General features: G+C 38.8%; 1 protein-coding gene across 1 annotated transcript in view; it reads left to right on the top strand.

Annotated features, from left to right (window-relative positions):
* The window catches only part of pappa2 (pappalysin 2), a gene marked incomplete at its 5' end in the record, with an annotated part of 64,251 nt that overhangs the window by 6,843 nt on the left and 35,565 nt on the right, over positions 1 to 21,843 (top strand). The window contains 6 exons of the mRNA XM_079451963.1: positions 5,866 to 6,014; positions 11,206 to 11,499; positions 12,705 to 12,897; positions 13,030 to 13,151; positions 18,908 to 19,090; positions 19,511 to 19,814. Coding sequence (XP_079308089.1) covers positions 5,866 to 6,014; positions 11,206 to 11,499; positions 12,705 to 12,897; positions 13,030 to 13,151; positions 18,908 to 19,090; positions 19,511 to 19,814 — 1,245 coding nt within the window. The remainder of the gene's footprint in view (positions 1 to 5,865; positions 6,015 to 11,205; positions 11,500 to 12,704; positions 12,898 to 13,029; positions 13,152 to 18,907; positions 19,091 to 19,510; positions 19,815 to 21,843) is intronic.

Raw genomic sequence — 21,843 nt, 5'->3', positions numbered from 1 at the left:
AAATCATATTCTTTATGCAATATATCGATTTTTAAATATTGAAGTGACTTACTGCATATGTGCACTCGATTAAATTTTTTTTTAACGTTTTTCTAAAACGAAACGTAACGTAAAATAATACGATCGTTACTTCCATTTCACGCCAACTTTAAAGTTTTACCTTAAGAGCCATGGGTACAAACCCTTCATCTTTGCTTTCCTTACATTTGTATTTTGAGTGATTCATTGGTAAGAAAGATTTCTCTGCTGTGAGTTATTTTGGCAACGATAAACAAATATTGATAATCCGATATTGTGACAGCCCTTTGATGCAAATTATGTAATAGCTACTGTAAAGCACAGATGGATTAAATGCATCTGTACTGCACAAGAACAGTCATTGTGTAGGGTCCACATATTAGGTCAGTTAAATATAGTCAACCTCCAAATCAGTCGAAAATGGATTAGTTGCTTGTTGGATGAGTCAGCCATCGTGACCCAAGGCTCCTGTAAATATGATGTGCTAATCCCTGCGAGACTGGACTGGGTTGACTGGTCTCAAACACTAAGCACTTAGAGAGGTCTTTCCTTACTATTTTGGAAGAGCGTATCGCTAAGAGCACAGTCCAGAGTTTGCAGAGGATTAATGCAGGGATGACATTTTGATGGCAATTGTGTAGCGTGCTTTTTATGTGAAGGTCTGGGATTTTAATGTTTTGCCTTGTGAGTTAAATCCCAGGTATCTGCTGCTGGGCAGTGAAGCATGAATACTTGCCAATGGCTGTCACTACACACATTTGTTGTTGAAGCTGAGAGGAACAGCACATGGGAAACCACCAGGTGCATTCTGGCAAGTTCTAGAAATGGAACGAGAAGAAAGCAAAGCCATTTTCAGCCAGAAATGTAGGGCAATAGAAGTCAACTATCTGATCTCTTTAGTAACTAACAGTGATAGATGCTTAGCAATTTGATATGATTGATTTATGGATTCATACGAAGATCATTTGACTCGTGGCCTTGGTTTAATGAACAGATTTCTTCTGTGTTTTTCAATAGGATTTGTGTGTGGCTGAAAAGGGATACGGACACATTTTTAATGTTAAATACTTTCCCCATCCCAGTTTAATGTGAAGAGAACAATCTTAGGTCAAACTTAGACTTGGCTCTGTGGTTTGAGAGGTCTGATGTGTCAACTGATTCCACAAGTTTGGGGCGGGACTACCTGTTTGCTGACAAATGAAAAAAAGGGGCGGACCATCGGTGTGAAATGTGTTAAATAGTAACATTTTCCTCAATCAAATTTCCATAAAAAAATTACATTGTGCACTTGCACCAACTTTTTTCCATCAGGTTATGTCGCGTTATTGTGTTCATGCAGTTGTATAATTGAGAGCAAACCTTCACATGGTACATTTTTGTGGCAGAACCCACTTCAAGGCTCGTGCTGACAGTTCTACATTTTCTTCTGTTCATTATGTTGTGGAAATAACTTGTCTTTCAGATTTTAATTTGCTGTTATTTCTGTCATATTGTGTTTCTTCCCTGAATATGCAGAAATAGTTTAGTGGCAGTCGTTGGTTTTGTGGTCAGTTTTAGACGTAGTAAACATTCCTGTGTGATAGCTTGGGGAAAATAGACAGCATGTTTTTTTGATAATCGATTTGAGTAATCTGTTTGCATAGAACTTCTTAAGACATATTTAACGGCTCGACTGGTGAAAACTGTCAGTAAGTACTGCTCACTTTTGTTAGTTAACCACTAATGCGCAGACACATATGTGTATTTATTTATGTAAGGCATGAGACTGATTAGGCCTAGTTTTGGTCAAAAATACAGATCGTTGAGCCAGTAGAAATATTATTGGTGTTCCCTCCCACACTGTAAAATTATTTGTTATTTCATTTTACAAAACTATGTAGTCACATTGATTTGATTTGTAATATTTGTAAGTTAAACTAGTGTTGTTTGCTAAAAATGTCTAGTAATCTTTAACCTCTACTACCGTTTGTTACATTGACTACTCTGAAAACAATCCCTTGTCCAGTTGTCTTTGTTTATAACATTTTATTTACCCAATTAGTTAAATGGGAATGAATAGTTATGCTTACTTTCACCAGAGCTGTTGAGAGAGAGTCACTCTCAAGTGATTCACGGAGCCTTCAGATAGTTCCTGGAAGTTATGTTTTCTTTTTAAATACTTTCATTTTTTTCATTAAATTGCTTACGTCTTTAAATGGGTTCAAAGTTTGTTACAATCGGTCTGTTTTTCCACAGCTTCATGCCTTACTTCCGGGAACTATTGAGAGCCTCCATGAACCGCTATTGCTGTCAAAAAACTGTTCCATTGTAGTCAACAGAGTTGAAGCAACGCTCTCTCAATGACTCTGACTTTTACTAACTTTCCTCATTTGTAACACTGTTGTAGTGGCTAAAAGTATTAGTTGACAGATGCTTTCGTCCTAGAGTAGAGGTACATTAATATGCTTTCTCTACACAATTGATTATTTCCATGAATGAATGTCAGCCAAACGTGATAATACCTTTAATTTGTTTTTTATTTTAATGTGCTTCTTTGGGCTTTTATGGTCTTATATTATAGTAGACAAGACAGTGGAGAAAGTTGGCTTAGATTAAGAGGAACACCGCCGGACCATGATACAGACCAAACTTGGCCACTATACCAAACAATATGTAGGCTATTTTATTTTCTGTGATACTTTGTTCACTTGGTTTCATTCCTTATTAAAATGAACTATGGTTTAATGCTATCACATATTATCGAATGAATCGATTAATACATTTGAGAGCTCTGGTTTAACTATAGTTTATTGGTTTTATTGTATTAAAACTTATAGCAACCTCATATTTTACTACTGCAGTAAACATTGTTTAACCATGATATTTGGTTGTAGAAACTATGATTGTAGAAATAGTAATGAATGGTTAATACAGTTTTAGGATAATAAAATAATGGTGTATTTTTCTTTAGGGATAGGTCCTATAGTTTGTAGTATCCATCATATGGATATGCTTCATTTGAAATCCATTCATACAGTTGCAGATCAAGTACAGGATTTATTGTAAACATGAGTAAATATGTATCGACTATGAAGAATAATCTGTCAAAATGGAATGTAATTTTAGCATCGGTTCTGCTCCAGAACAAAGTTGTAACATGACATTCCCCAACTTGAAGTCATACTATCATGTGAATATGAATCGTTTTAACTATTTTTCTGAATTAGTCCTAGGAGAGATTTAGTGAATCGGAGCACTAAAAAAGCTTGGCTCAGCTCTTGCTTATTTTATAAATATGACATAAAAGGTACTATACTTGGTCCATTCTCACGTGGAACAGGTCCAAGACACAGTAGGTGGTTCAGCTAATGAGCTAGACCCTTCGGCATGATCCAAAGGGCAATAAGCGCAGGACCACTTCAAACCATCGGGCCGATGATACGAGGTGCAAAGGCTTAGCAGCTATGAAAGCAAAAGAGAAAAATGACATGTGACATGTTCCAAAAGTGAAAAGAGGTAAACATCACACATCAAAGCACTTCTATGGCGATTTCTCACAGCTGGGAGTGGAATTAAAGGGAGGTAGTCGTTCCATAACCAGTTCAGACAATTATAACCTCCAATCATTGAAACGTAAAGGGATTGTTATTATGGCTGTTTTTATTAAAAGCACGTGTAAAAGTCAAGATGTGAATTTAAAAACACGTTTATGGCGTTGAACTGCAGCATGTTCTATAGTAGTTACTGTAAAGTTGCTTTAAAATTACCAATATGTCAATATGTCAATTTTATTCATGTAGTGTTTTTCAACACTATGGACAATATGTTTTTTGAATATATATTTTTGTATATTTAATAAGTTTAGCCCAGTTGGATATACTACATAAACTAGAATATAGGCCTATGATATTTTATCAGGCCATTTATTTTATATTTTGATATCCATAGACTGTACGTTTTGTAGTCTCTGTGACTTTAGGGGAATGCCCTTTAAAAGAAGTCTTATAATTAATATTTGTCAATTAAAGAAAAATGCTGACAACATACAAACAACAAATGTAATGTAACAATTAAAATGCTCTCATCATAAACAGAAAACTATTACTTACTAAATAAGCCTTTCCGTGCCATTCATACCAGAACTACTTCTATCTTTAAATCATTTCTTGTTCATTTGACCCTACTTGTGAAAACCCAGAAAAAGTCTTCTACATAAAATCATCCTTAGGAATATTAGGTGAACATATAACAACAATATCTTCAATATTGACTGAATAATGTAATTTTAAAGATTTAAATCTTAGTGAAATTAATGCTTGAAATTAATCTTTTATGCTTGTTATATAAATATCAATTAGATTATGAGTCTTTAGCTTGGGTTTTCAGAGGGTCAGAATTGTCTACATGCTGATGCTAAATGTAGATAAAAACGTTATGGTTCATAAAATATCACAAATCCTGCCAAAGGTTGGACACATACTGTATATCAAACAGTAAACAGACTGACAGATACAAATGCTTCAATAATGCTGCATTTTATTTACTGTTGTGTGTCCATTAATCTGCTCTGTGTGTCTCGCTAGTGTTGTTAAAATAAGCACGTGTCTGCTGTTCTTCATGCGGCGCATCTTTGGGGGGAGAGAAGCAGGGTTCAAACGAAACGCGTTTGACGCTAAATAAAGATTTTAGAGGATATAGCGGCAAAATACTGTTAATAAAATGTTCCTGAGAGCGTGTGTGATGTGATTCACCGCTGTGGAGATGCGCTGCTCAATTTAAACAAATACAATGTTTCAAATGGTTTATTAGGCTATGTCTTGCGGTCCGGATCCAGGGCGCGGTCCGCCAATTGAGGATGACTGACTAAATCCACCAAAGGGGGTAGCGATTTGTCATAAGTAGCAACTAAACTCTGAAATAGCCTCCCGTTGCTATTCAAGGGTCAGGCACACTCTTCCAATCTAAATCTAGATTAAAACACATCATTTCAGCCAAGCATTCCCTTAAAATAAAAAAACAATAATGAACAGAAGCTATGATAATTAGTCTCTTTCGGCCTTCCTCACCCGCCCCATCTCGAGGTAGGGATAGATTATACCAGGCCAGGCCCAGATGAACGTCATTCCTAACTATAGATTACGCCAGCTCCATCTGAACATCCGGTGCCATCCTCACACGAGAGCTTGTGGACTGACCAGCCCAGCTCCAGTTTCAGGCAATTTCATCACCACCCAATAGCAAAGACGGACTACTCGTCAAATTGTACGGCTAAATTTACAATATTAAGTATTTAATGCTAAACTTGCATCACATGACAGCAGTTTGAAGTTATAGCTGCACTCAGTTATATTATGCCATTACTATTTTCCCTGCTCATAACATTCCTCTATTTTCTTATATCGATCACAAAATGAGACTCAAACAGTTTCAACAAATGAAATTTCCAAAATCACAACTAATAAGCTCTCCGTATTATTAGATATTATTTATTAGGATGATCTTGCTTGTTCTATAAACACCATGCGCTGTGTTTACACATTGTTTTCCTTATTTTCTCCTGTAAGGCTGCTTTGGAACAATTCACATTGGGAAAAGCATTATATAAATGCAATTGAATTGAATATCTCTAGAGTGAAAGTCATAGACTCTTTAAAGGGTGATTTTATCTTACTCTGTACATAAGTCACAGTTGCATGCAAACATCACATTTCTACAATGGAATATACGACTGAAAACTTTGTTTTTGGCTGCCAAAACACTTTCTGCACCTTGAAATCTATGCATCAATGGATCTCAGTCCATCAAGGATGCACCCATGTTCATTTAGATTCAAAGCATTGGATTGACTGCGTCTCAACATCTCTGCAGGGCTTACCTGAGCGTGAAGGAACTGAAGGATCTGCTTCATCTCAGCAGTTCAGACACACTCAACGTGTTCTTCGCTAACAATTCAGCTCGCGAGGAGCTAGCTGGGGTCGCCACCTGGCCATGGGCCAAAGAAGCCTTAACACATCAAGGTAAGACTTCCACCTTCATTTCAAATCACTCTGCCGCTTCACTGGACAATGTCAATGTCCAAACCTCAGATGTTTCTTGTCACTATATGGCCCCAGCACATGTGTTTTGTTGTCATGCTTTGTTCATTCACCTTTAAATCTTTCCCCTGAAGAAGCACATTCTGGTCTCTCCCTCCTTGTTGTCTGCCTTTGCCTTTACGAGATTAATGGGGCGTAATGTCGAGCACAAAAGAAAACACTTGCAGCACGCATAGATTTTCCTGTAGATTGCCCCTTAATCATTATGGCTTTCCACTGGGAGAGAAGAAAAGAAACTCGACAACAACCAAACAAAAACAAAAGAAGGGTATTACCCCGTTGCCATCTTCATTCAGCTGCCAGCTGATTTTATAGTATTCGTTGATGCTGTGTTTTACAGCTTGTTAGAGTGCAGTTACGTCCAGCTCCTCTAAAGATGAGATTTCTCTCAAGCAGGGAGGGCTCTCATTGGTTCAGTGTGCATGAGCAGACATTTTGCTCTTGGCTTATAGCTTTTGTTAATGAGATCGTTTTGGCCGGCACATAGAATGTGAACTTTTAAACCGATATTAGCGTGAGAAATTTATGCCGACGTTGACTAGTTTCGAATTCAGTAAAGAATTATCATTCATGGAAACTTGCAAAATGCAAGATTTTGTACACTGTATCATTAAACTATTGCAATTGTATTTTGTTTTTGTTAAAGATTTAATTAAACAGATTTCAACTCTACATTCCTTAAGATTAATTTTACAGAAGTCATTAAATAAAAAAATACCAGTGACCATTCTGAAATTATGTGCAAGCACGTTAAATTTACAACTACACATAGCTTGCAAAAAAAACACTTAATAAAATCTCTTATTGTCTAAAATTGATTGTCTTTTAGATTTTTCTTGTACTGATGATCAACGAAGCATATAGAAACAGATGAATACATGCATACTGTTGCACATTATGCATTCTTTCAAGTCAAATTAAACAAAAAAACGGATTAAGACTCATCAGACATAGTCATCAGTGCACACATTGCGTTGGTATCTATTTTATTTTTGCAAATACAGATGCTTCCACTGTCTCTCCTGCTTAAACCCATTCAAACAGACTTTGGAACTTTTGAGAGCTCCATGAACCACGTGACCACGCGGCAATGAGATCAAAGTGTGTTGCAACTCTGTTTTTCAATGGCTCTGCGCGTTCCTTGCTTTTGGACATTTTCAAACAAACCCTGCAGTACCAGACGGGAGATGGATGACATGAGCTCCACTGCTCTTCTTCTATTGGTAGTCGCTCCCGAAAGTGTTTCCTTTGTCTAGTGTCAATTCTTGTTAATGTTTTGTTGGTGTCGTTCTTGTTAAATGTTTGATGTTTTGTATTTATCTGTGTATTATATAAAAAGACGCAAATAGACACAAACACACGGCAGGCGATACAAATGAAGCGAATCGGGCGGTGCTTCCGTGCAAGTTGAAAATGGTTTTCAGCTCAGGAGCTTCAGGATTGCTCTTTTCTAATAGTCGTTCATTGTAGTATGATTCACATCATCCAAATTCTTATGAATTGGTCACCTCTCAAAATAATAAAAAAATCGTGTGAAATCCGGTTGAAACCAAACTCCTGGAGCGAGACAAAACCCAAAAAAGAAACTCACAAACTCAATAAAAACAATCAACAAACTTTCAAGGGGGCCCTAAAATGACTTAAAATGGATAACAATAAGCAAAACAAGCATAAATATAAGTTAAAATCAAGATATTTCTTAGGTTATGTAAATATTTATAATCAGTATACATATTTGATTATTTATTATTGTGGACAGCGGGAAGCCTTATGCTGTTCAAACAGCCAGCAGCTGGCAGTGACAGAGCGACATGATCTCATTCATTTCAATGGTAGCGCAACGAGCTACTGTTACCCTTTGGGGACAGGAAGTGGGCATGTTTACCGAAGCGACAAAGTTGAGAATTGCTCAAATGTAATTATTACTAACACGGACTATGACAGGCCAAGTCTGAAAGTCTTCATTTTTTGTATTAGGGATAGATTGGATGGTTTAGATTTCAGTGGTGGCATCAGCCACCGTAGCATCGTAGCAATGCTTTGAATCAGTCTTTTTCATAGAGATCGGGCTCCATTCTCATTACGCCCATAATCCGCGTCTGCATTTGATTTACTAACATGTCAGAAAAAGTCTTTAGTTAAAGCAAAACAAAACTGCAAGATGATCTTTGACCACAAATGTTTTGGTGGACGGTGCGTGTGTGGAGGTTAAAAGGGAGATTAGTTTCTCATAAATTAGCGGGCCAACGTTTATGGCATGGGCTTGGGAAACAGTCTTCCCTGGTTTAATTCCACATACAGTAAATCAGCAGATTATTCCTGAAAGTACCTTGATGTTCTGTGTCGAGGGACAAGGTCAAAGTACTTCTCTGAACGGTTTAAGTGAAATCAGACCATAGCATGGATTGCTGATCTACTGGTATAACTGTAAACGATCTGTGTCTCTCAGATGCATCTGGCCATTTGGCTCAACTTCTATAAAACAAGAGCATTTTTGAAATAAAAATGTCTTTCACACAAACCTTGTACATCCGCTGCATCATACAGTAAGTGGAGCAGTAACCTTAAGAAAAGATTTCTTAAAAATTTTCCCAGAGGAAACATAATAACTAAAGGGATCTCTTTGTTTGTTATCTCAGTTGAGATTCACATTTATTTCATAACTTCACACTTCTCTGTATATTGACTAAATTGTGTCTAGTTTAATTTCTCCTAAAGAATTTAAGTCGACAAAGTTGATACCCAAATGAAATGTAACTGAGAATAAAAACGCAATAAAACTTTCCACATTGTCAAGTAAGCTTTATTTATATAGCGCTTTTTACAATTTTCATTGTTACAAAGCAGCTGTACAAGAAAATATTGACTATAAGTAAAACATGAAAGGTTATGGAAGTCAAAACACAGGTCAAATATCAGACACACAATAAATTCCTATATGCAGAGTTAATTAAATAAGACTATCAAATTCTAGCAGCCCCCCCGGCCAGGCAAACAGTGCAAAACAGTATGCAAACGGTGGCGAGGAACCCAAAACTCCATTGTAGGAGAAAAAACCTCAGAGGGAAACCAGGCCTAACCAGGGGATTCCAGTTCCCCTCTGGCAAAAGCTGCAGCCTCTGCACAAGCTTGACAGTGCTTGCACAACAAGGCAAAATAAAAAAAGTTAGATTTAAAATTATCATTAATAATCTAATAGTGACTGAAGATTTGTAGTGTCGCCACGTCCTTCGTCCAGCATTTGTCAGGTCTGGGAATGGACTGAGCCCTGCCCGCTCCGGTAACCTTGGACTGCATCCTGCCCGCTCTAGTAACCTTGGAACAATGAGACAAGACTGGCTGAGAGTAGAGAACTGTTCTGCACTCTTTGATGCAACAAATGCATCAGTTGTTATTGGAAGTGTCCCTGGTTCCGGTTGAGCTAACTAGTGCAGCCTAGATCTTTGAAATATATATATATATGTATATTATGATAGTGTAGTGTATGGAAGATTAAAAAGATGCGTCTTTAGTCTAGATTTAAACTGACAGAGTGTGTCTGCCTCCCGGACAGTGCAGGGAAGACTGTTCCAAAGTTTAGGCACTAGATAGGAAAAGGATCTGCCGCCTGCACTTGATTTTGAAATTCTAGGTATTACCAACTGACCTGACACCTGAGAGCGTAGTGCACGTGATGGACTATAATACGTGAGAAGTTCTCTCAAGTAGTGAGGAGCTAAACCATGAAGGGCTTTATAGGTGATAAGTAAGATTTTAAAGTTTATGCGATGCTTTATAGGTAACCAGTGCAAGGTTGACAGAACCGGGCTAATATGCTCATACTTTTTTGTACGTGTAAGAACTCGAGCTGCCGCATTTTGGACCAATTGGAGTTTTTGTAATAGGCCTGCAGGACAACCACCTAATAGTGCATTACAGTAATCTAGTCTTGATGTCATAAAGGCATGTATAAGCTTCTCTGCATCTGATGGTGACAGCATATGACGTAGTTTAGATATATTTTTAAGATGGAAAAACGCAATTTTACAGGTGTTGGCGACCTGGTTCTCAAATGACAGAGTACTAGCGAATATAAAGCCAAGATTCTTAGATGAAGATGAGAGTTTTATGGACGATCCATCAATAGTTAAGCAGTATTCTTGGTTGTTACGTAGGGCGGTTTTCGGTCCGATAAGTAACACTTCAGTTTTGTCCAAGTTCAGTAATAAAAAATTGCTACTCATCCACTTTTTTATATCGACTATGCATTCCACTATTTGATGGAATTGCTGTGTTTCATGAGGCTTAGAGGAAATATAAAGTTGCGTATCATCAGCATAACAGTGAAAGCTTTATTATATCTCCTAGAGGTAGCATGTATAATGCGAAGAGCATAGGTCCTAAGACTGAGCCCTGTGGTACACCGTACTGGACTTGCGATTTGCGTGATACCTCATTGTTTATTGCTACATATTGAAAATGGTCGCATAAATAAGATCTAAAAGCTACTTCCTTAATACCGACATCATTTTCGAGTCTGGAGGAGCATGCTGTGGTCAATGGTGTCGAATGCAGCACTAAGATCAAGCAGCACCAATAAGAATTACAACCTCGGTCGGACGCCATAAGCAGATCATTTGTAACTCTAATCAGAGCAGTCTCTGTACTGTGATGTGCTCTAAATCCAGACTGGAAATCTTCATTAATCTCATTCCTTTGGAGGAAGGAACATATTTGAGTTGAGACTACTTTTTATACAATGTATAAGGATTGCCACATAAACCAACCTCTGTTTTAAATTAGCCAACAAACTGAGCGTTTGAGCTCAAATGAAAATGATGCAAATCATGTCAATAGATGTTTATATGGTATTCTCCAGCAGGTGTGGAATCTTAAGTGCGTTGTAATGTTCAGAAGAAAAGTGAGTAAAACACTGTTGTTTTTGTTAATTATTGCTTTGGTTCCATTTTACAAGGAAGGAGTAATATTTCAGAATAAATCAACTTTTATATTTGTTCACTTCTGCAATTGAGATGAGTACAATTTCAAGCCATAAACACCAACACTTGGTTTTTGTGGTCAAAAATTATATTGTTGCATCAGCTGTAAAGATGTTTATCTGCATCTTTTTCAGGTGGCATGATACTCAACCCCTCATACTTCGGCACAGACGGACACAACAACACTATGATCCATGAGATGGGTCATATTTTGGGACTATACCATGTTTTTAAGGGTGTGAGCGAACGTGAGTCATGTGACGATCCCTGTCAAGAGACCACCGCGTCCATGGAAACGGGAGATCTGTGTGAGGATACAGCGCCAACACCAAAATCTAAAGCCTGCCACGACCCTGATCCGGTCAATGACACTTGTGGTCTCACCCAATACAAAAACACACCTTATAACAACTACATGAGTTACACAGGTAGGCTACATCAGTGTACTGTATACCTTAAAAGTGCATAGAAAGAACCAGCTTTACTTTCAATGTATAATTGTAAGTATACGTAGGTAAAGTTTAAGTATATGTTGTGTAATAAGTAGATTCATATCAATGTACAAGTAGTATGGTAGTACAGGTAGTAAATTGGCCCACCACCACATTTTCTGTTTGTACTGCAACAAGACTACGAGTGATTTACTGATAATTGATAATTATGTATTTCAATACTTGTGGCATATTTCTTTAATTCATGGAAGTATACTGAGTGTACAAACACTTTGAAGTATACTGTACTCTCAGTTAACTACTAGTTTAGTAGTTTTTAAACTGCAAGTATATTAGTATGTTTTCTTTAATTGGTGATGCTTTCGAAAAAAGCTCACTATTGCTATTGCCTCATACTTATTATTCTGAACATTTGAAGAGGCTATCAGGCACTATAAGACCATACATCAAAATGGGGTGTAAGTTTTACCCCTGGGGTGAAAGAACCATCCAAAATTCCCCATTGACAGGAAACATGCCCATATAAGGCGTAGAACTGTCACGTGTTGAATATCTTCGCACTGAAACCACTTAGAGACAAGGGGGTGGGTTAATTTTACTCAGGCAACCAATCAGTGTCACATGATCATCATGAAGTTATTAAGCCACGCACATAGCAACCATTTAAAGCAACACAGTGTCTTAGAGACAAGGGGTGAGCTCTTTTGAGTCAGGCAACCAATCAGTATCCCAGGAACTTCATAAGGTTACAAAGCCACGCCCATAGCAAGAAAACATGTTAACTTAGGCCTATATCTCTTCATCTAGTTGAACTTACTATATTGGTTAGCAGTTATATTGTTACTCGAACTTGTAACTTTATAAGACAGCATGTAAAACTATGTCAAAAAGTATTTGTTGGGCTACATAATGCCTTAAGATTTTAATTTGAAAGATGGGGTAGCATGTCTTATATTATATTCATATTTTACTGTATTATTGTATTAAATTAAATTAAATTAAAATTGTTGATTCTTTGCTGAGGTTAAGTTAAGTTTGGGCCACATAACCTTTATTTATATTGTTGCCGCTGAAACTGTCTGTAGAAAAACCTCTTTGTTCTAATAAAATGTAAAACTAGTCCTTGTAAAAAAAATCACATACAAGAACAAACTGTTGTCATGGATTCCTTTTTCTTACAGATGATGACTGTACAAACCATTTTACACCAAACCAAGCGGCTCGGATGCACTGTTACATTGACCTGGTCTATAAAAACTGGGTCCAAGGCAGAAAGCCCACCCCCGTTCCTCTTGCACCTATGGTGATTGGTCAAGATGCAGATTCTGTGTCAATTCATTGGCTACATCCAATCAGTGGGCCGCTTGCCCACAGGTAAAGTAAGGAGTGTATAGTAAACCAAAAGGAATTGAATGTTTCACAATACGTATATTTCTGCTTTTCGGGAAAATGCACTAAAAGCAGAATGCCCTTTTTGAATCGTTTTCTCTATTCTCTTATCCATAGGGATGGTGACATTAACTGTCAGCTCTGCGATGAGAACGGAGCACTTCATCAGTACGCCCATGAGGCCACGTCCCCTCATGCCTGCGATTCCACTGGATACTGGACGCCCGAGGAGGCAGTGGGTTGGTACTCAATAATTCTTCACTGTCTCTCTCCGATTGTTTGCAAAAGCTGTATAACGCTAGTCATTCCACATTCGTTTTTATATGAAGGTCTTTTCACCGCAACCATATGACATGAATTCAAGATGGTTAAAGCAAAATGCGACTCAACACACAACCGACACGAGCGAATTTGGCTCCTGGCTTCTCTCGCCAAACTTGTGTACTCACATTCCGGTGGATCGCTCAGCCTCGAACGAGCCAGGTGCATGCAAGTCTGGAAAAATTTAGGGTATAAATCAAAGTCATAATTGCCAGGACCAAGAACACTCTTTTTGCCATCAATAAATAAAAAAGGCCCTTGGCACCGCTTCAAGTTTGGTAATATTGGTCGACGTCCAGAAACCGGGCTGTCATAAAAGGCGATTTGTATCCTGTGTAGCTTTTTAACTTTATTCTTCATGTAACAGATGTTCCTGATTATTCTAATCAGAGATCTCCTTTAGCATCTGGGCTGCCCACTCGCTGATGTGTCACGGATAAGATTTTGCTTTGAAACATCCACCAAAAAATGTAACAGAGGTCGAATATAAAATCGTTCATCTAGGTGGTAGTGGAGAGTGATTTTTGGCGACGGTTTTTGTTTTGAGAGAAGGGCCGATGAGAAATTAAGCATTAAATTGGAAAAACAATATATAGATCTCTAAGAAAATAATATCTTTCGAGATATTAATAATGAATGAGATATACTACTATCGCTTCGGCTCTGTAATAAATTACAGCAACCTATTGTTTTTGGTTTCCCTGAAAAAAAATTATAAAGTGCGCAATGACTACCTAATGTGAATTATTTTGTCGGTCAGTTAATCACGGCAGAGAGACGGTGCTGTGTGACAACTCTGTTTTTGTAATATGAAATAAAGGTTGTGATAACACTATAGTAAATCATTTTATGCCTAGATTAGCACAGGCCAATTCTATATTAACAAATCATACTCAAGTTTTCATATCTTACCTGTACCGAAACCTTGAATATGCCCTATAAGGCAGCGTTTCGAGAAATAAGTCCTGAGCCAGGAGAAGCGGAGACCTGGTTAAGATTGCTGAAAGAAGGAAGGATGACACGCTCACAGATCTCGCCGCGTTGCTTCTCCCAGCGGGAGCATTATAGCACATCTGATACAGTCATTAATTCTACCCTGCGTGGAGGCCCTCGCTCTGTTTATCTGACCAATTGAGTTTTATGGTTTGCCTTGGCCTGCTGCTGTTTACCCTGCACACATCCACACATGTGAGGCCACGCTGGGTGCAAAGGAGACTTTTCGGACTCAATGCTGCTGTCCATCCATCTGTCTCTCTCCATCTTAATGTCTGCCTCAGAGCAGAACAGCCTGGAATACAGTTTAATCTGTCATTGTAGGCAGGGAGTTCACGTGGCCTGATAGTAAGATTTGGGTGGTTTTCTTTACATGACTGTGAGCATTGCGCTAGAGAAAACAAGGTCATGGATTTGATTCCCACGGAAAACTGATATAATGAACACCTTCAAGACACTGTAAAAGTACAAAATGCACCACATCTAGAGAGCTCCCGGGATTACCTTACCCCCTCTTGCTCCTGTTCTTTAGGCCAACGAGGACATTAGGAGGTAGTCTAAAAACTATTTTGTGAACGTTGTCTGTCCCAATTAAGGCGCCAATCTGTCTGTCTTGCCAAGTTGCACCTGGGTCTTACGGTCGATTTAGGTCTGGGGAAATGTGCTTCACATCTATTGCCAACACATGTGGTTTTCCCCAGACACTCTTTCTCTCTTTTCCTCTCTGTTTCTTCTGTCCATCTACTCGTGTTAAACAATTTTACTAAGATTTGACTTTTAAAAGATAATTGTTTTTAATAAGTAATAACCTAGTGAGTTCTTGTCGTTGTCCAAACGGCTAGAGCTGATTACACTATAGTCTGTCAAAGAACTTACAAACGGAGACGATAGATTCGTCCCAATTTACATACAATCCGTCCTAAATAGTACTCGAAAATAGAACTAATACGTCCCAAATCATAGTATGCTGAAATGAGTATTCCAAAGTACCCGGATGGTCTGCTGGAGGGTCTTCTACTACTTCTCTTTGAGGGCCAGATTCCAAAAGAATAAATAGAATGCAGGCCAGTTTATTTACCGTATCATCATTTCTTCTGTTATTTTGTATTTCTATCATTTATTGCATTTTGTTCCTTTTTACTGTTTTTGTTTCTGTTACTTATAAGTGATATAATGGTCATATTTAGAGATGTAGATCATTTGAAGAACAAGTTCTGGAGGGAGATGAACAGCTATTTTTCGTAATTATAGCTGTTCATACATAATGAAGGCAGTAATAAAAACAACATAGTATTTCCCTTATCTGAGATGACAGTTCACGAGGTGAAGTAGCCTGCTCTTCCTGCAGTTACTTTCAAGGGCACTAGACATGTTTTGGAACGCGACCTTTCACATGCGCAGACTGACTGCCTGTGGCTGTGGATTGCAGATTATAACGTTGCAAATAACATCAAGTTTCTTGGACAGACCGATCAAATCGCTTCACAAGGACGTGCATTTCTTGAAGCACGCCATTCTTAAAGTCTCTCCGCTTATTTGAAATGTTAAGGCGCCAATTGACTTGCCCTAGTCTACTGTTTCCGGTGAAAATTCGAAAGTGTGAATTAATTTAACACTTAACGGCTGATATAACCCACAACTCACCGTGAGAGGGCAGAGTTTAGTGATGCTACACAGCATTAATTATTTCAAAAAACAACTTAAGACTCTGCTCTTCAAGGAGGCTTTTGGTTAGTCGAGGGTTTTTATTGGTAATTTTTGTATGTTGGGTTTGGTGTTTGTTAATTCTATTATATTTTACTGTGAAGCACTTCGTGATTTGTATCTGTAAAAAGTGCTATATAAATAAATTTTACTTACTTACTTACATTAATACAATTTAATAAAAGATTCTTCACTAAATCAATAAATGAAAGTATACAGTTAACATTTCATACGAAATATTGAATCGAATAAATACTTAAATGCAAGGAAGATCTATGTTTTTATGTTCATGATCACAGTGTCGTCTAGGCAACAACAGGCACTTCCGTTTGGCATTAGTACTGTATGTCTCAGAGTGTGCAATACCGTTTTCCTGCACACTTAAATCTATATACTTTCCCTAACAAAAACAGTACACACTTTAAGGGCAAAGCAGACGCAGCATAAGAGGACATCTGACTGACATGTAAGGCAACCAACCACAGAAAACAGGTTTATAAACTTTTTCCATGCACATGTCAGTGATTTTGAAAAATAATCTGATAGTAAATGTTTGCAAACCCTATGTGCACTCTTGAAAGTTCGTACGATCACTAAAATGTGTCTTTTGCCATGCAACATTCAGCTGCTGCTGACACCGTTAAACAACATCCATGTATAGCTTTCCTATCAGAGCATGCTACACAAGTCATGGTACAAGCTCTAGTCTTATCCAAACTGAACTATCGTCTGGGTGAAACGAGATGTAAATCTGGGTGTCGTCAGCATAACAGTGATATGAGAAGCCGTGTGACTGTATAATTGGTCCCAAGGATGTCGTGTAGATGGAAAAAAGCAGCGGTCCAAGCACCGATCCCTGTGGGACCCCTGTGATCATGTGGTGAGCAGTGGGCAGCGAGCACCTCCATGACACCCTGAAGGATCTGCAGGACAGTTAGTATTTGAACCAGCGGAGAGGAGTGCCTGAGATTCCTAGAGATGACAGGGTTGCTAGCAGTATATGGTGATTGACAGTGTAAAAACGCTGCAGATAGGTCTAGCAGAATTAGGACCAAGGATGTAGATACCGCCTTGGCTAGCCGCAGTGCTTCTGTGACCGATAGCAGTGCAGTGTCAGTGGAGTGGTATATTTTGAAGCCAGACTGGTTGTCATCCAGTAGTTTTTTTTCTGGGATAGGTAGGAAGACACCTGGTTGAAAACTGTCCTTTCAAGAGTTTTTGCAATAAATGGGAGGAGAGAGACAGGTCTGTAACTGTCGGTAGTAGAGGGGTCCAATGTGGCTTTCTTATGTAGGGTCGTGTTCTGGGCCTGTTCTAATGGGGGTTGGAAATGTGCCGTTGAGCAGGGAGGTGTTGATGATGTGTGTGAGTCCAGGTGTGAGTGTGCTGGATATGGCCTGCAGGAGATGGGAGGGGATTGGGTCAAGGGGGCAGGTGGTGGGGTGGCTGGAGAAAAGTCTGGTGACTTCAGTGTCAGTCAGTGCGGCGAAAGAGGAGAGTTCGATGTTTGAAGTGAGGCTAGTGTGTACCGAGGTCTGAGGTGCTGGTAATTGTTTGCTGATGGATGATGATTTAAGAATCGGCTAAAAACACATCTCTTCGTCAACACCTTACACATTTACATTTAGTCATTTAGCAGACGCTTTTATCCAAAGCGACTTACAAAGAGTTCGGGGAGCAATAAGCGATATGTCATAAAAAAACAATAGTACATTAGGTGCTAATACAAAGTTACTAGTTTCAACAAAAGCTAGACCACCACCTGTTGAGAGAAGAGGGATAGTGTACTTTTTTTCATTTGTCTGTCAAGTATTCATAGAAGAGGTGTGTTTTAAGTAGTTTTTTGACACAATAACTCAGACTTCTCTTGCTATCCTTTTTACTGTTTCTTCTTTTCTTAAAAAACAATTACTGTCTGTATGTATTGTCTATATGTTTATATTTATAAAGCTTTGTACACTGTGTTAGGTTAACTGAGGCCAGTTCTATGGCATTTAAGCATTGCTGCCCTATTGTTGCACTGAATGCTTCCATTGTTATGCCTCATTTTTGCAAGGCGCTTTGGATAATACGGTCTGCTAAATGACATAATGTAACTAAAAACATTACGCTTCCTTATATAAGCTCTTTATACAGCTCTGAAGATATAGTTATGTACTGTATATTATATTGCATTTCTGTCAATAGAGCCTCCAAAAAATTACACTGGACCTTTAATAGATACTTATGACTTATTTATAATGTTAAAAGTGTTGTCTTCTCATGCTTGACATGGTCACCTTGTCAAATACCGAGGTCGTATAACATAGTATTTCTGTGCTCGATACACTCCTCCGGCGTTTCCTATAGGTCTTTTTAGAACATGAAAATCTGTTTCGCAACAACCTTTCTTAGGGTGAGATACTATTCCGTAAATACTCAAGATTAACATGAGATATGCAGATACTGGTATGGCTGCTTAAACTTTGTGAATACGTCAATTAATGTCACACATAGTATTTTGTAACCAAATCGCATATATAGCTCTGGTTATAAAATATAACGTGTGACATAAATTGACGTATTTACGTAGCTAAGACAACATATAAATGTAATTGATGTTAAACATGTCTGATTCTGTTTTTTGTGATTAGCTTATGATTTGCAAGCTAACTACTTAGCCAAAGGGGATAAAGCTTGTCAAATGGTAAGTAAAAGGCCTGTGGGTGGTCTATGTGCGTGCTGTCTGAGGATAAGAATAGTGTGCAAATAATAACTTCATTAATAATGTCAGTCCAGTGTCCAGCAAGCACTCCACTATTTTGTCAGGTTATTGAATTCATTGCTATGGAAATGTTTTAGAGCTAATATGTAAGTTTTATTGCTACGAATTATGTCATCCTTCCAGGTCTGTGTCCCATTTGCCAAAAAGATTCTTAACGTTTGACAAAGAGTTTTCGGTTTGGCTTTTGACAATGTTTGCCTGTGGTTTTTAAAGGGGCCCCTGATGTGTACCAGCCATGTGAGCCCAGCATGCAAGCCTGGAGTCCTGAAGTCAACCTGTATGAGGCCAACATGACCACACCGTGCCCCCAAACAGAGGGCTGCGCGTTGGAGTTGCAATTTCTTCACCCTGTGATCCCTGACAGCTTGACTGTCTGGGTCACCTACACGTCTGCCAGTGGGTATTAGCTGAATGTTGTATGGCATTGTATGGCTCTCTGAATACTTGATTCTGATTGGTCAGTTGTAGCACTATGCAAAAATTTTGCATAATGAACGCCAAGCGATATCTTGTATTTATAGTGCTTTTTTGCCATTTGTTCTTTCGTCACTTTCAGACAGAAACATGGTAATCTTCAAATTAGTGATTTTTTCATAATCCATTACTAATGGTCACCCATTGTGTTTTTTGGTGCTTTTTGCAAATGTTAGTAAACTTTGACAACACGGTGTTTAATATTTTTTTTAAAGGGGGTTGGCATGGTTCCTGAAAATTTGTGTTTTTGAAGATACACAGTTTGTACCTGACAGCGACGATACATAAAATGGCATATATTATCCATAGATTCAAGTTTTTTAATCAGTTTTTTATCTATAGATAAAAAGGCAATTGCTAATATCATGTACATCCTGGAGAGTGGCGAGTCCATCAACTCAGGCCCCTATCAAGCTTTCTGTGATATTCCTTTGACGCTGAATGTGCGCACAAGTAAGAAAGTCAAGGCCATTAAAATTTCCACCTTTGACAAGAAGCTTGAGATCGACGCTGCCCTGCTGACCTCGAGACCCAACAATCCTCTCTGCACTGGCTGCCGCCCCGTCCTCTACAGAGTGCTTAGAGATCCACCAAACAGAGTAGAGCAAAGCTCTGTCATCGTCAGACAGCCCAAATACACTGACAGGTAAGAATAAATGTGTATTTGAAGTGTATTTGAATACTTTTTTAACAAAGAATTGATCTTAAGAAAGTTTTTCTTAGACTTGAATATGTACACTGTATACTCTTTTTATGCAAAAAAGTAATTGAAAGATTTGCTAGCAACTGGCAAGCCTCTAGATGTACCGAAATGTTTTGAAAATTTTTAATGTGTTTCTGCTTGATTTGTTTCTGGGAACTGTATATCTAAGAGTGGTTTAATCTATAACATTAAATGTTAATGTGTTGCGTTTGTAAAACTATTGTTTTAAGAATATCACTATTAAAGCACTGTGCAAACATTTTCGAAGCAATGCCTAAAAAGCTATTCCCAAATAAATCTGACATTATTTTATTAGTTATAGCTATTCAGTTTCATGTTCAGATATCATTAGCAAACACTGAGAATTTATTTCTCCAGAAATATTGTTTCCAAATCTGTAAGCTCAGAAAGATGGGAACTCTTTTGGGAATTGAGCTATGTGGATAGGGAATGGAAAGACAGAGAGAGAGAGAGAGAGAGAGAGAAGGGGTACAATACAAAACAAATGGAACCACTAAACCAGGAAAAACGTGGCCCGTGGCTGTTTGTTGCTGGTTTGCTGTTGTTTCCCCTCGCACGATGTCATTCAGCATCAGGGAATGGGAAAGACGAGGAGGGGGAAATATTGGACTAGGATTGAAAATGTTTTTGCATGAAACTGAGTTGCAGTGCCACCATGAGGTCTGCAGAAAAAGCAAACCACTTCCTCTCTCATTCCAGACACATTTTACAGAATATCAAGTATGCTGTGGTCTTCTTGTAGCTAAATGGCACAAATTCTGTGTATGTGGTCTGTACCTATGCTCTACTTTTGGATGTTTTCTGGAGAGGGAGAGAGCGAGAGCGAGTTTTATTTTTCATTAATTACATACACGCAATGCTTAAACCATTTCAATGCCAAATAACACGTTTACTTTACTTTTTTGTCCAATATTGACATAAAACCAATAAAATGTATACATGTATTCAGAGATGTATAAAAACCTTACATAATGAAGCGTTATGTTTTTATTACCTTATAATGAGCTATTGTGGAATTCACCATGTTGTTTTAACAGTAGCCCTAAATGGCCAAACTGCTCTACAGAGCGTGTTGCGTAAATTCGTTATCACTTTTAGCAAAGAAGCGTGAATGTGTCAGCCACCGTAGTGCTTTGAAAGGGAGGGCTGAAGGGTGGAGTGAGTAATTTGTTTGTAATTTGCAACCTCACTGCTAAGCCCTTTTCACACAGAGATCCTGGAAAATACACAGAAAATGTGTCCAGGTATTTTGTTCCTGTATCGTTAGATTTTGTTCATTCCCACTGCCAGTGGTTTTCTGGAATCTGTGCGTGCGTTCACACACATCCCGTTAAGATCCCGTAAAGATACATGACGTAATATACTGCTATGTAATGTTATGTAATGTTATGTCCATTTTGTTTGGTGTGAAATTAGGGTTGGTCATGTTGAAAGATATTTCCTTGCAGTGGGAGGCCGGCTGATTCACCGGCTGGGCAGGAATGGATGGTGCAGGACAGGGCAGGATGTCTTTGGCTGGGCAGTGAAATCTGGAGGCTTCACAGCGTTCTCTGGGAGATGGGCAGTGGACTGGGAAGCCGACTGGATCATAGGCGAGACACGCCAATGCTGGGCAGGACTGGGCGCCTGTGGGTGGGCAGGACTGGGCAGTGGGCCCCTCCTAGGCTTCTTCTTTGACCGGCCCACGGGACATGTGGCTGGCTGCAGAGAAGCGGTGGGGCGCCTGACTAGCTCCGTGCTGGAGGAGTCGGAGAGGCATTTCCACGACCCCCTTCTCCCACGCCTGCCATGGAGGCTGTTGGGAGGGTCACAGCCGGCGGAACTTGAGGTGGGTGGTGCTAAGGCCCCCATGGGGATGATGGCCATCACGCAATCCTCTGGGATGGGATGTAGGTGGGATCATGATGAGGCCGGAAAGCAGCTGGAGGAGAGACCGCTGACCAGCTCCAGA

The sequence above is a fragment of the Barbatula barbatula genome (assembly GCF_947034865.1).
Source record: "Barbatula barbatula genome assembly, chromosome: 3".
Lineage (NCBI taxonomy): Eukaryota > Metazoa > Chordata > Actinopteri > Cypriniformes > Nemacheilidae > Barbatula > Barbatula barbatula.
The sequence above is the reverse complement of the archived record's forward strand: the minus strand, read 5'-3'. Positions and strand labels throughout refer to the sequence as shown.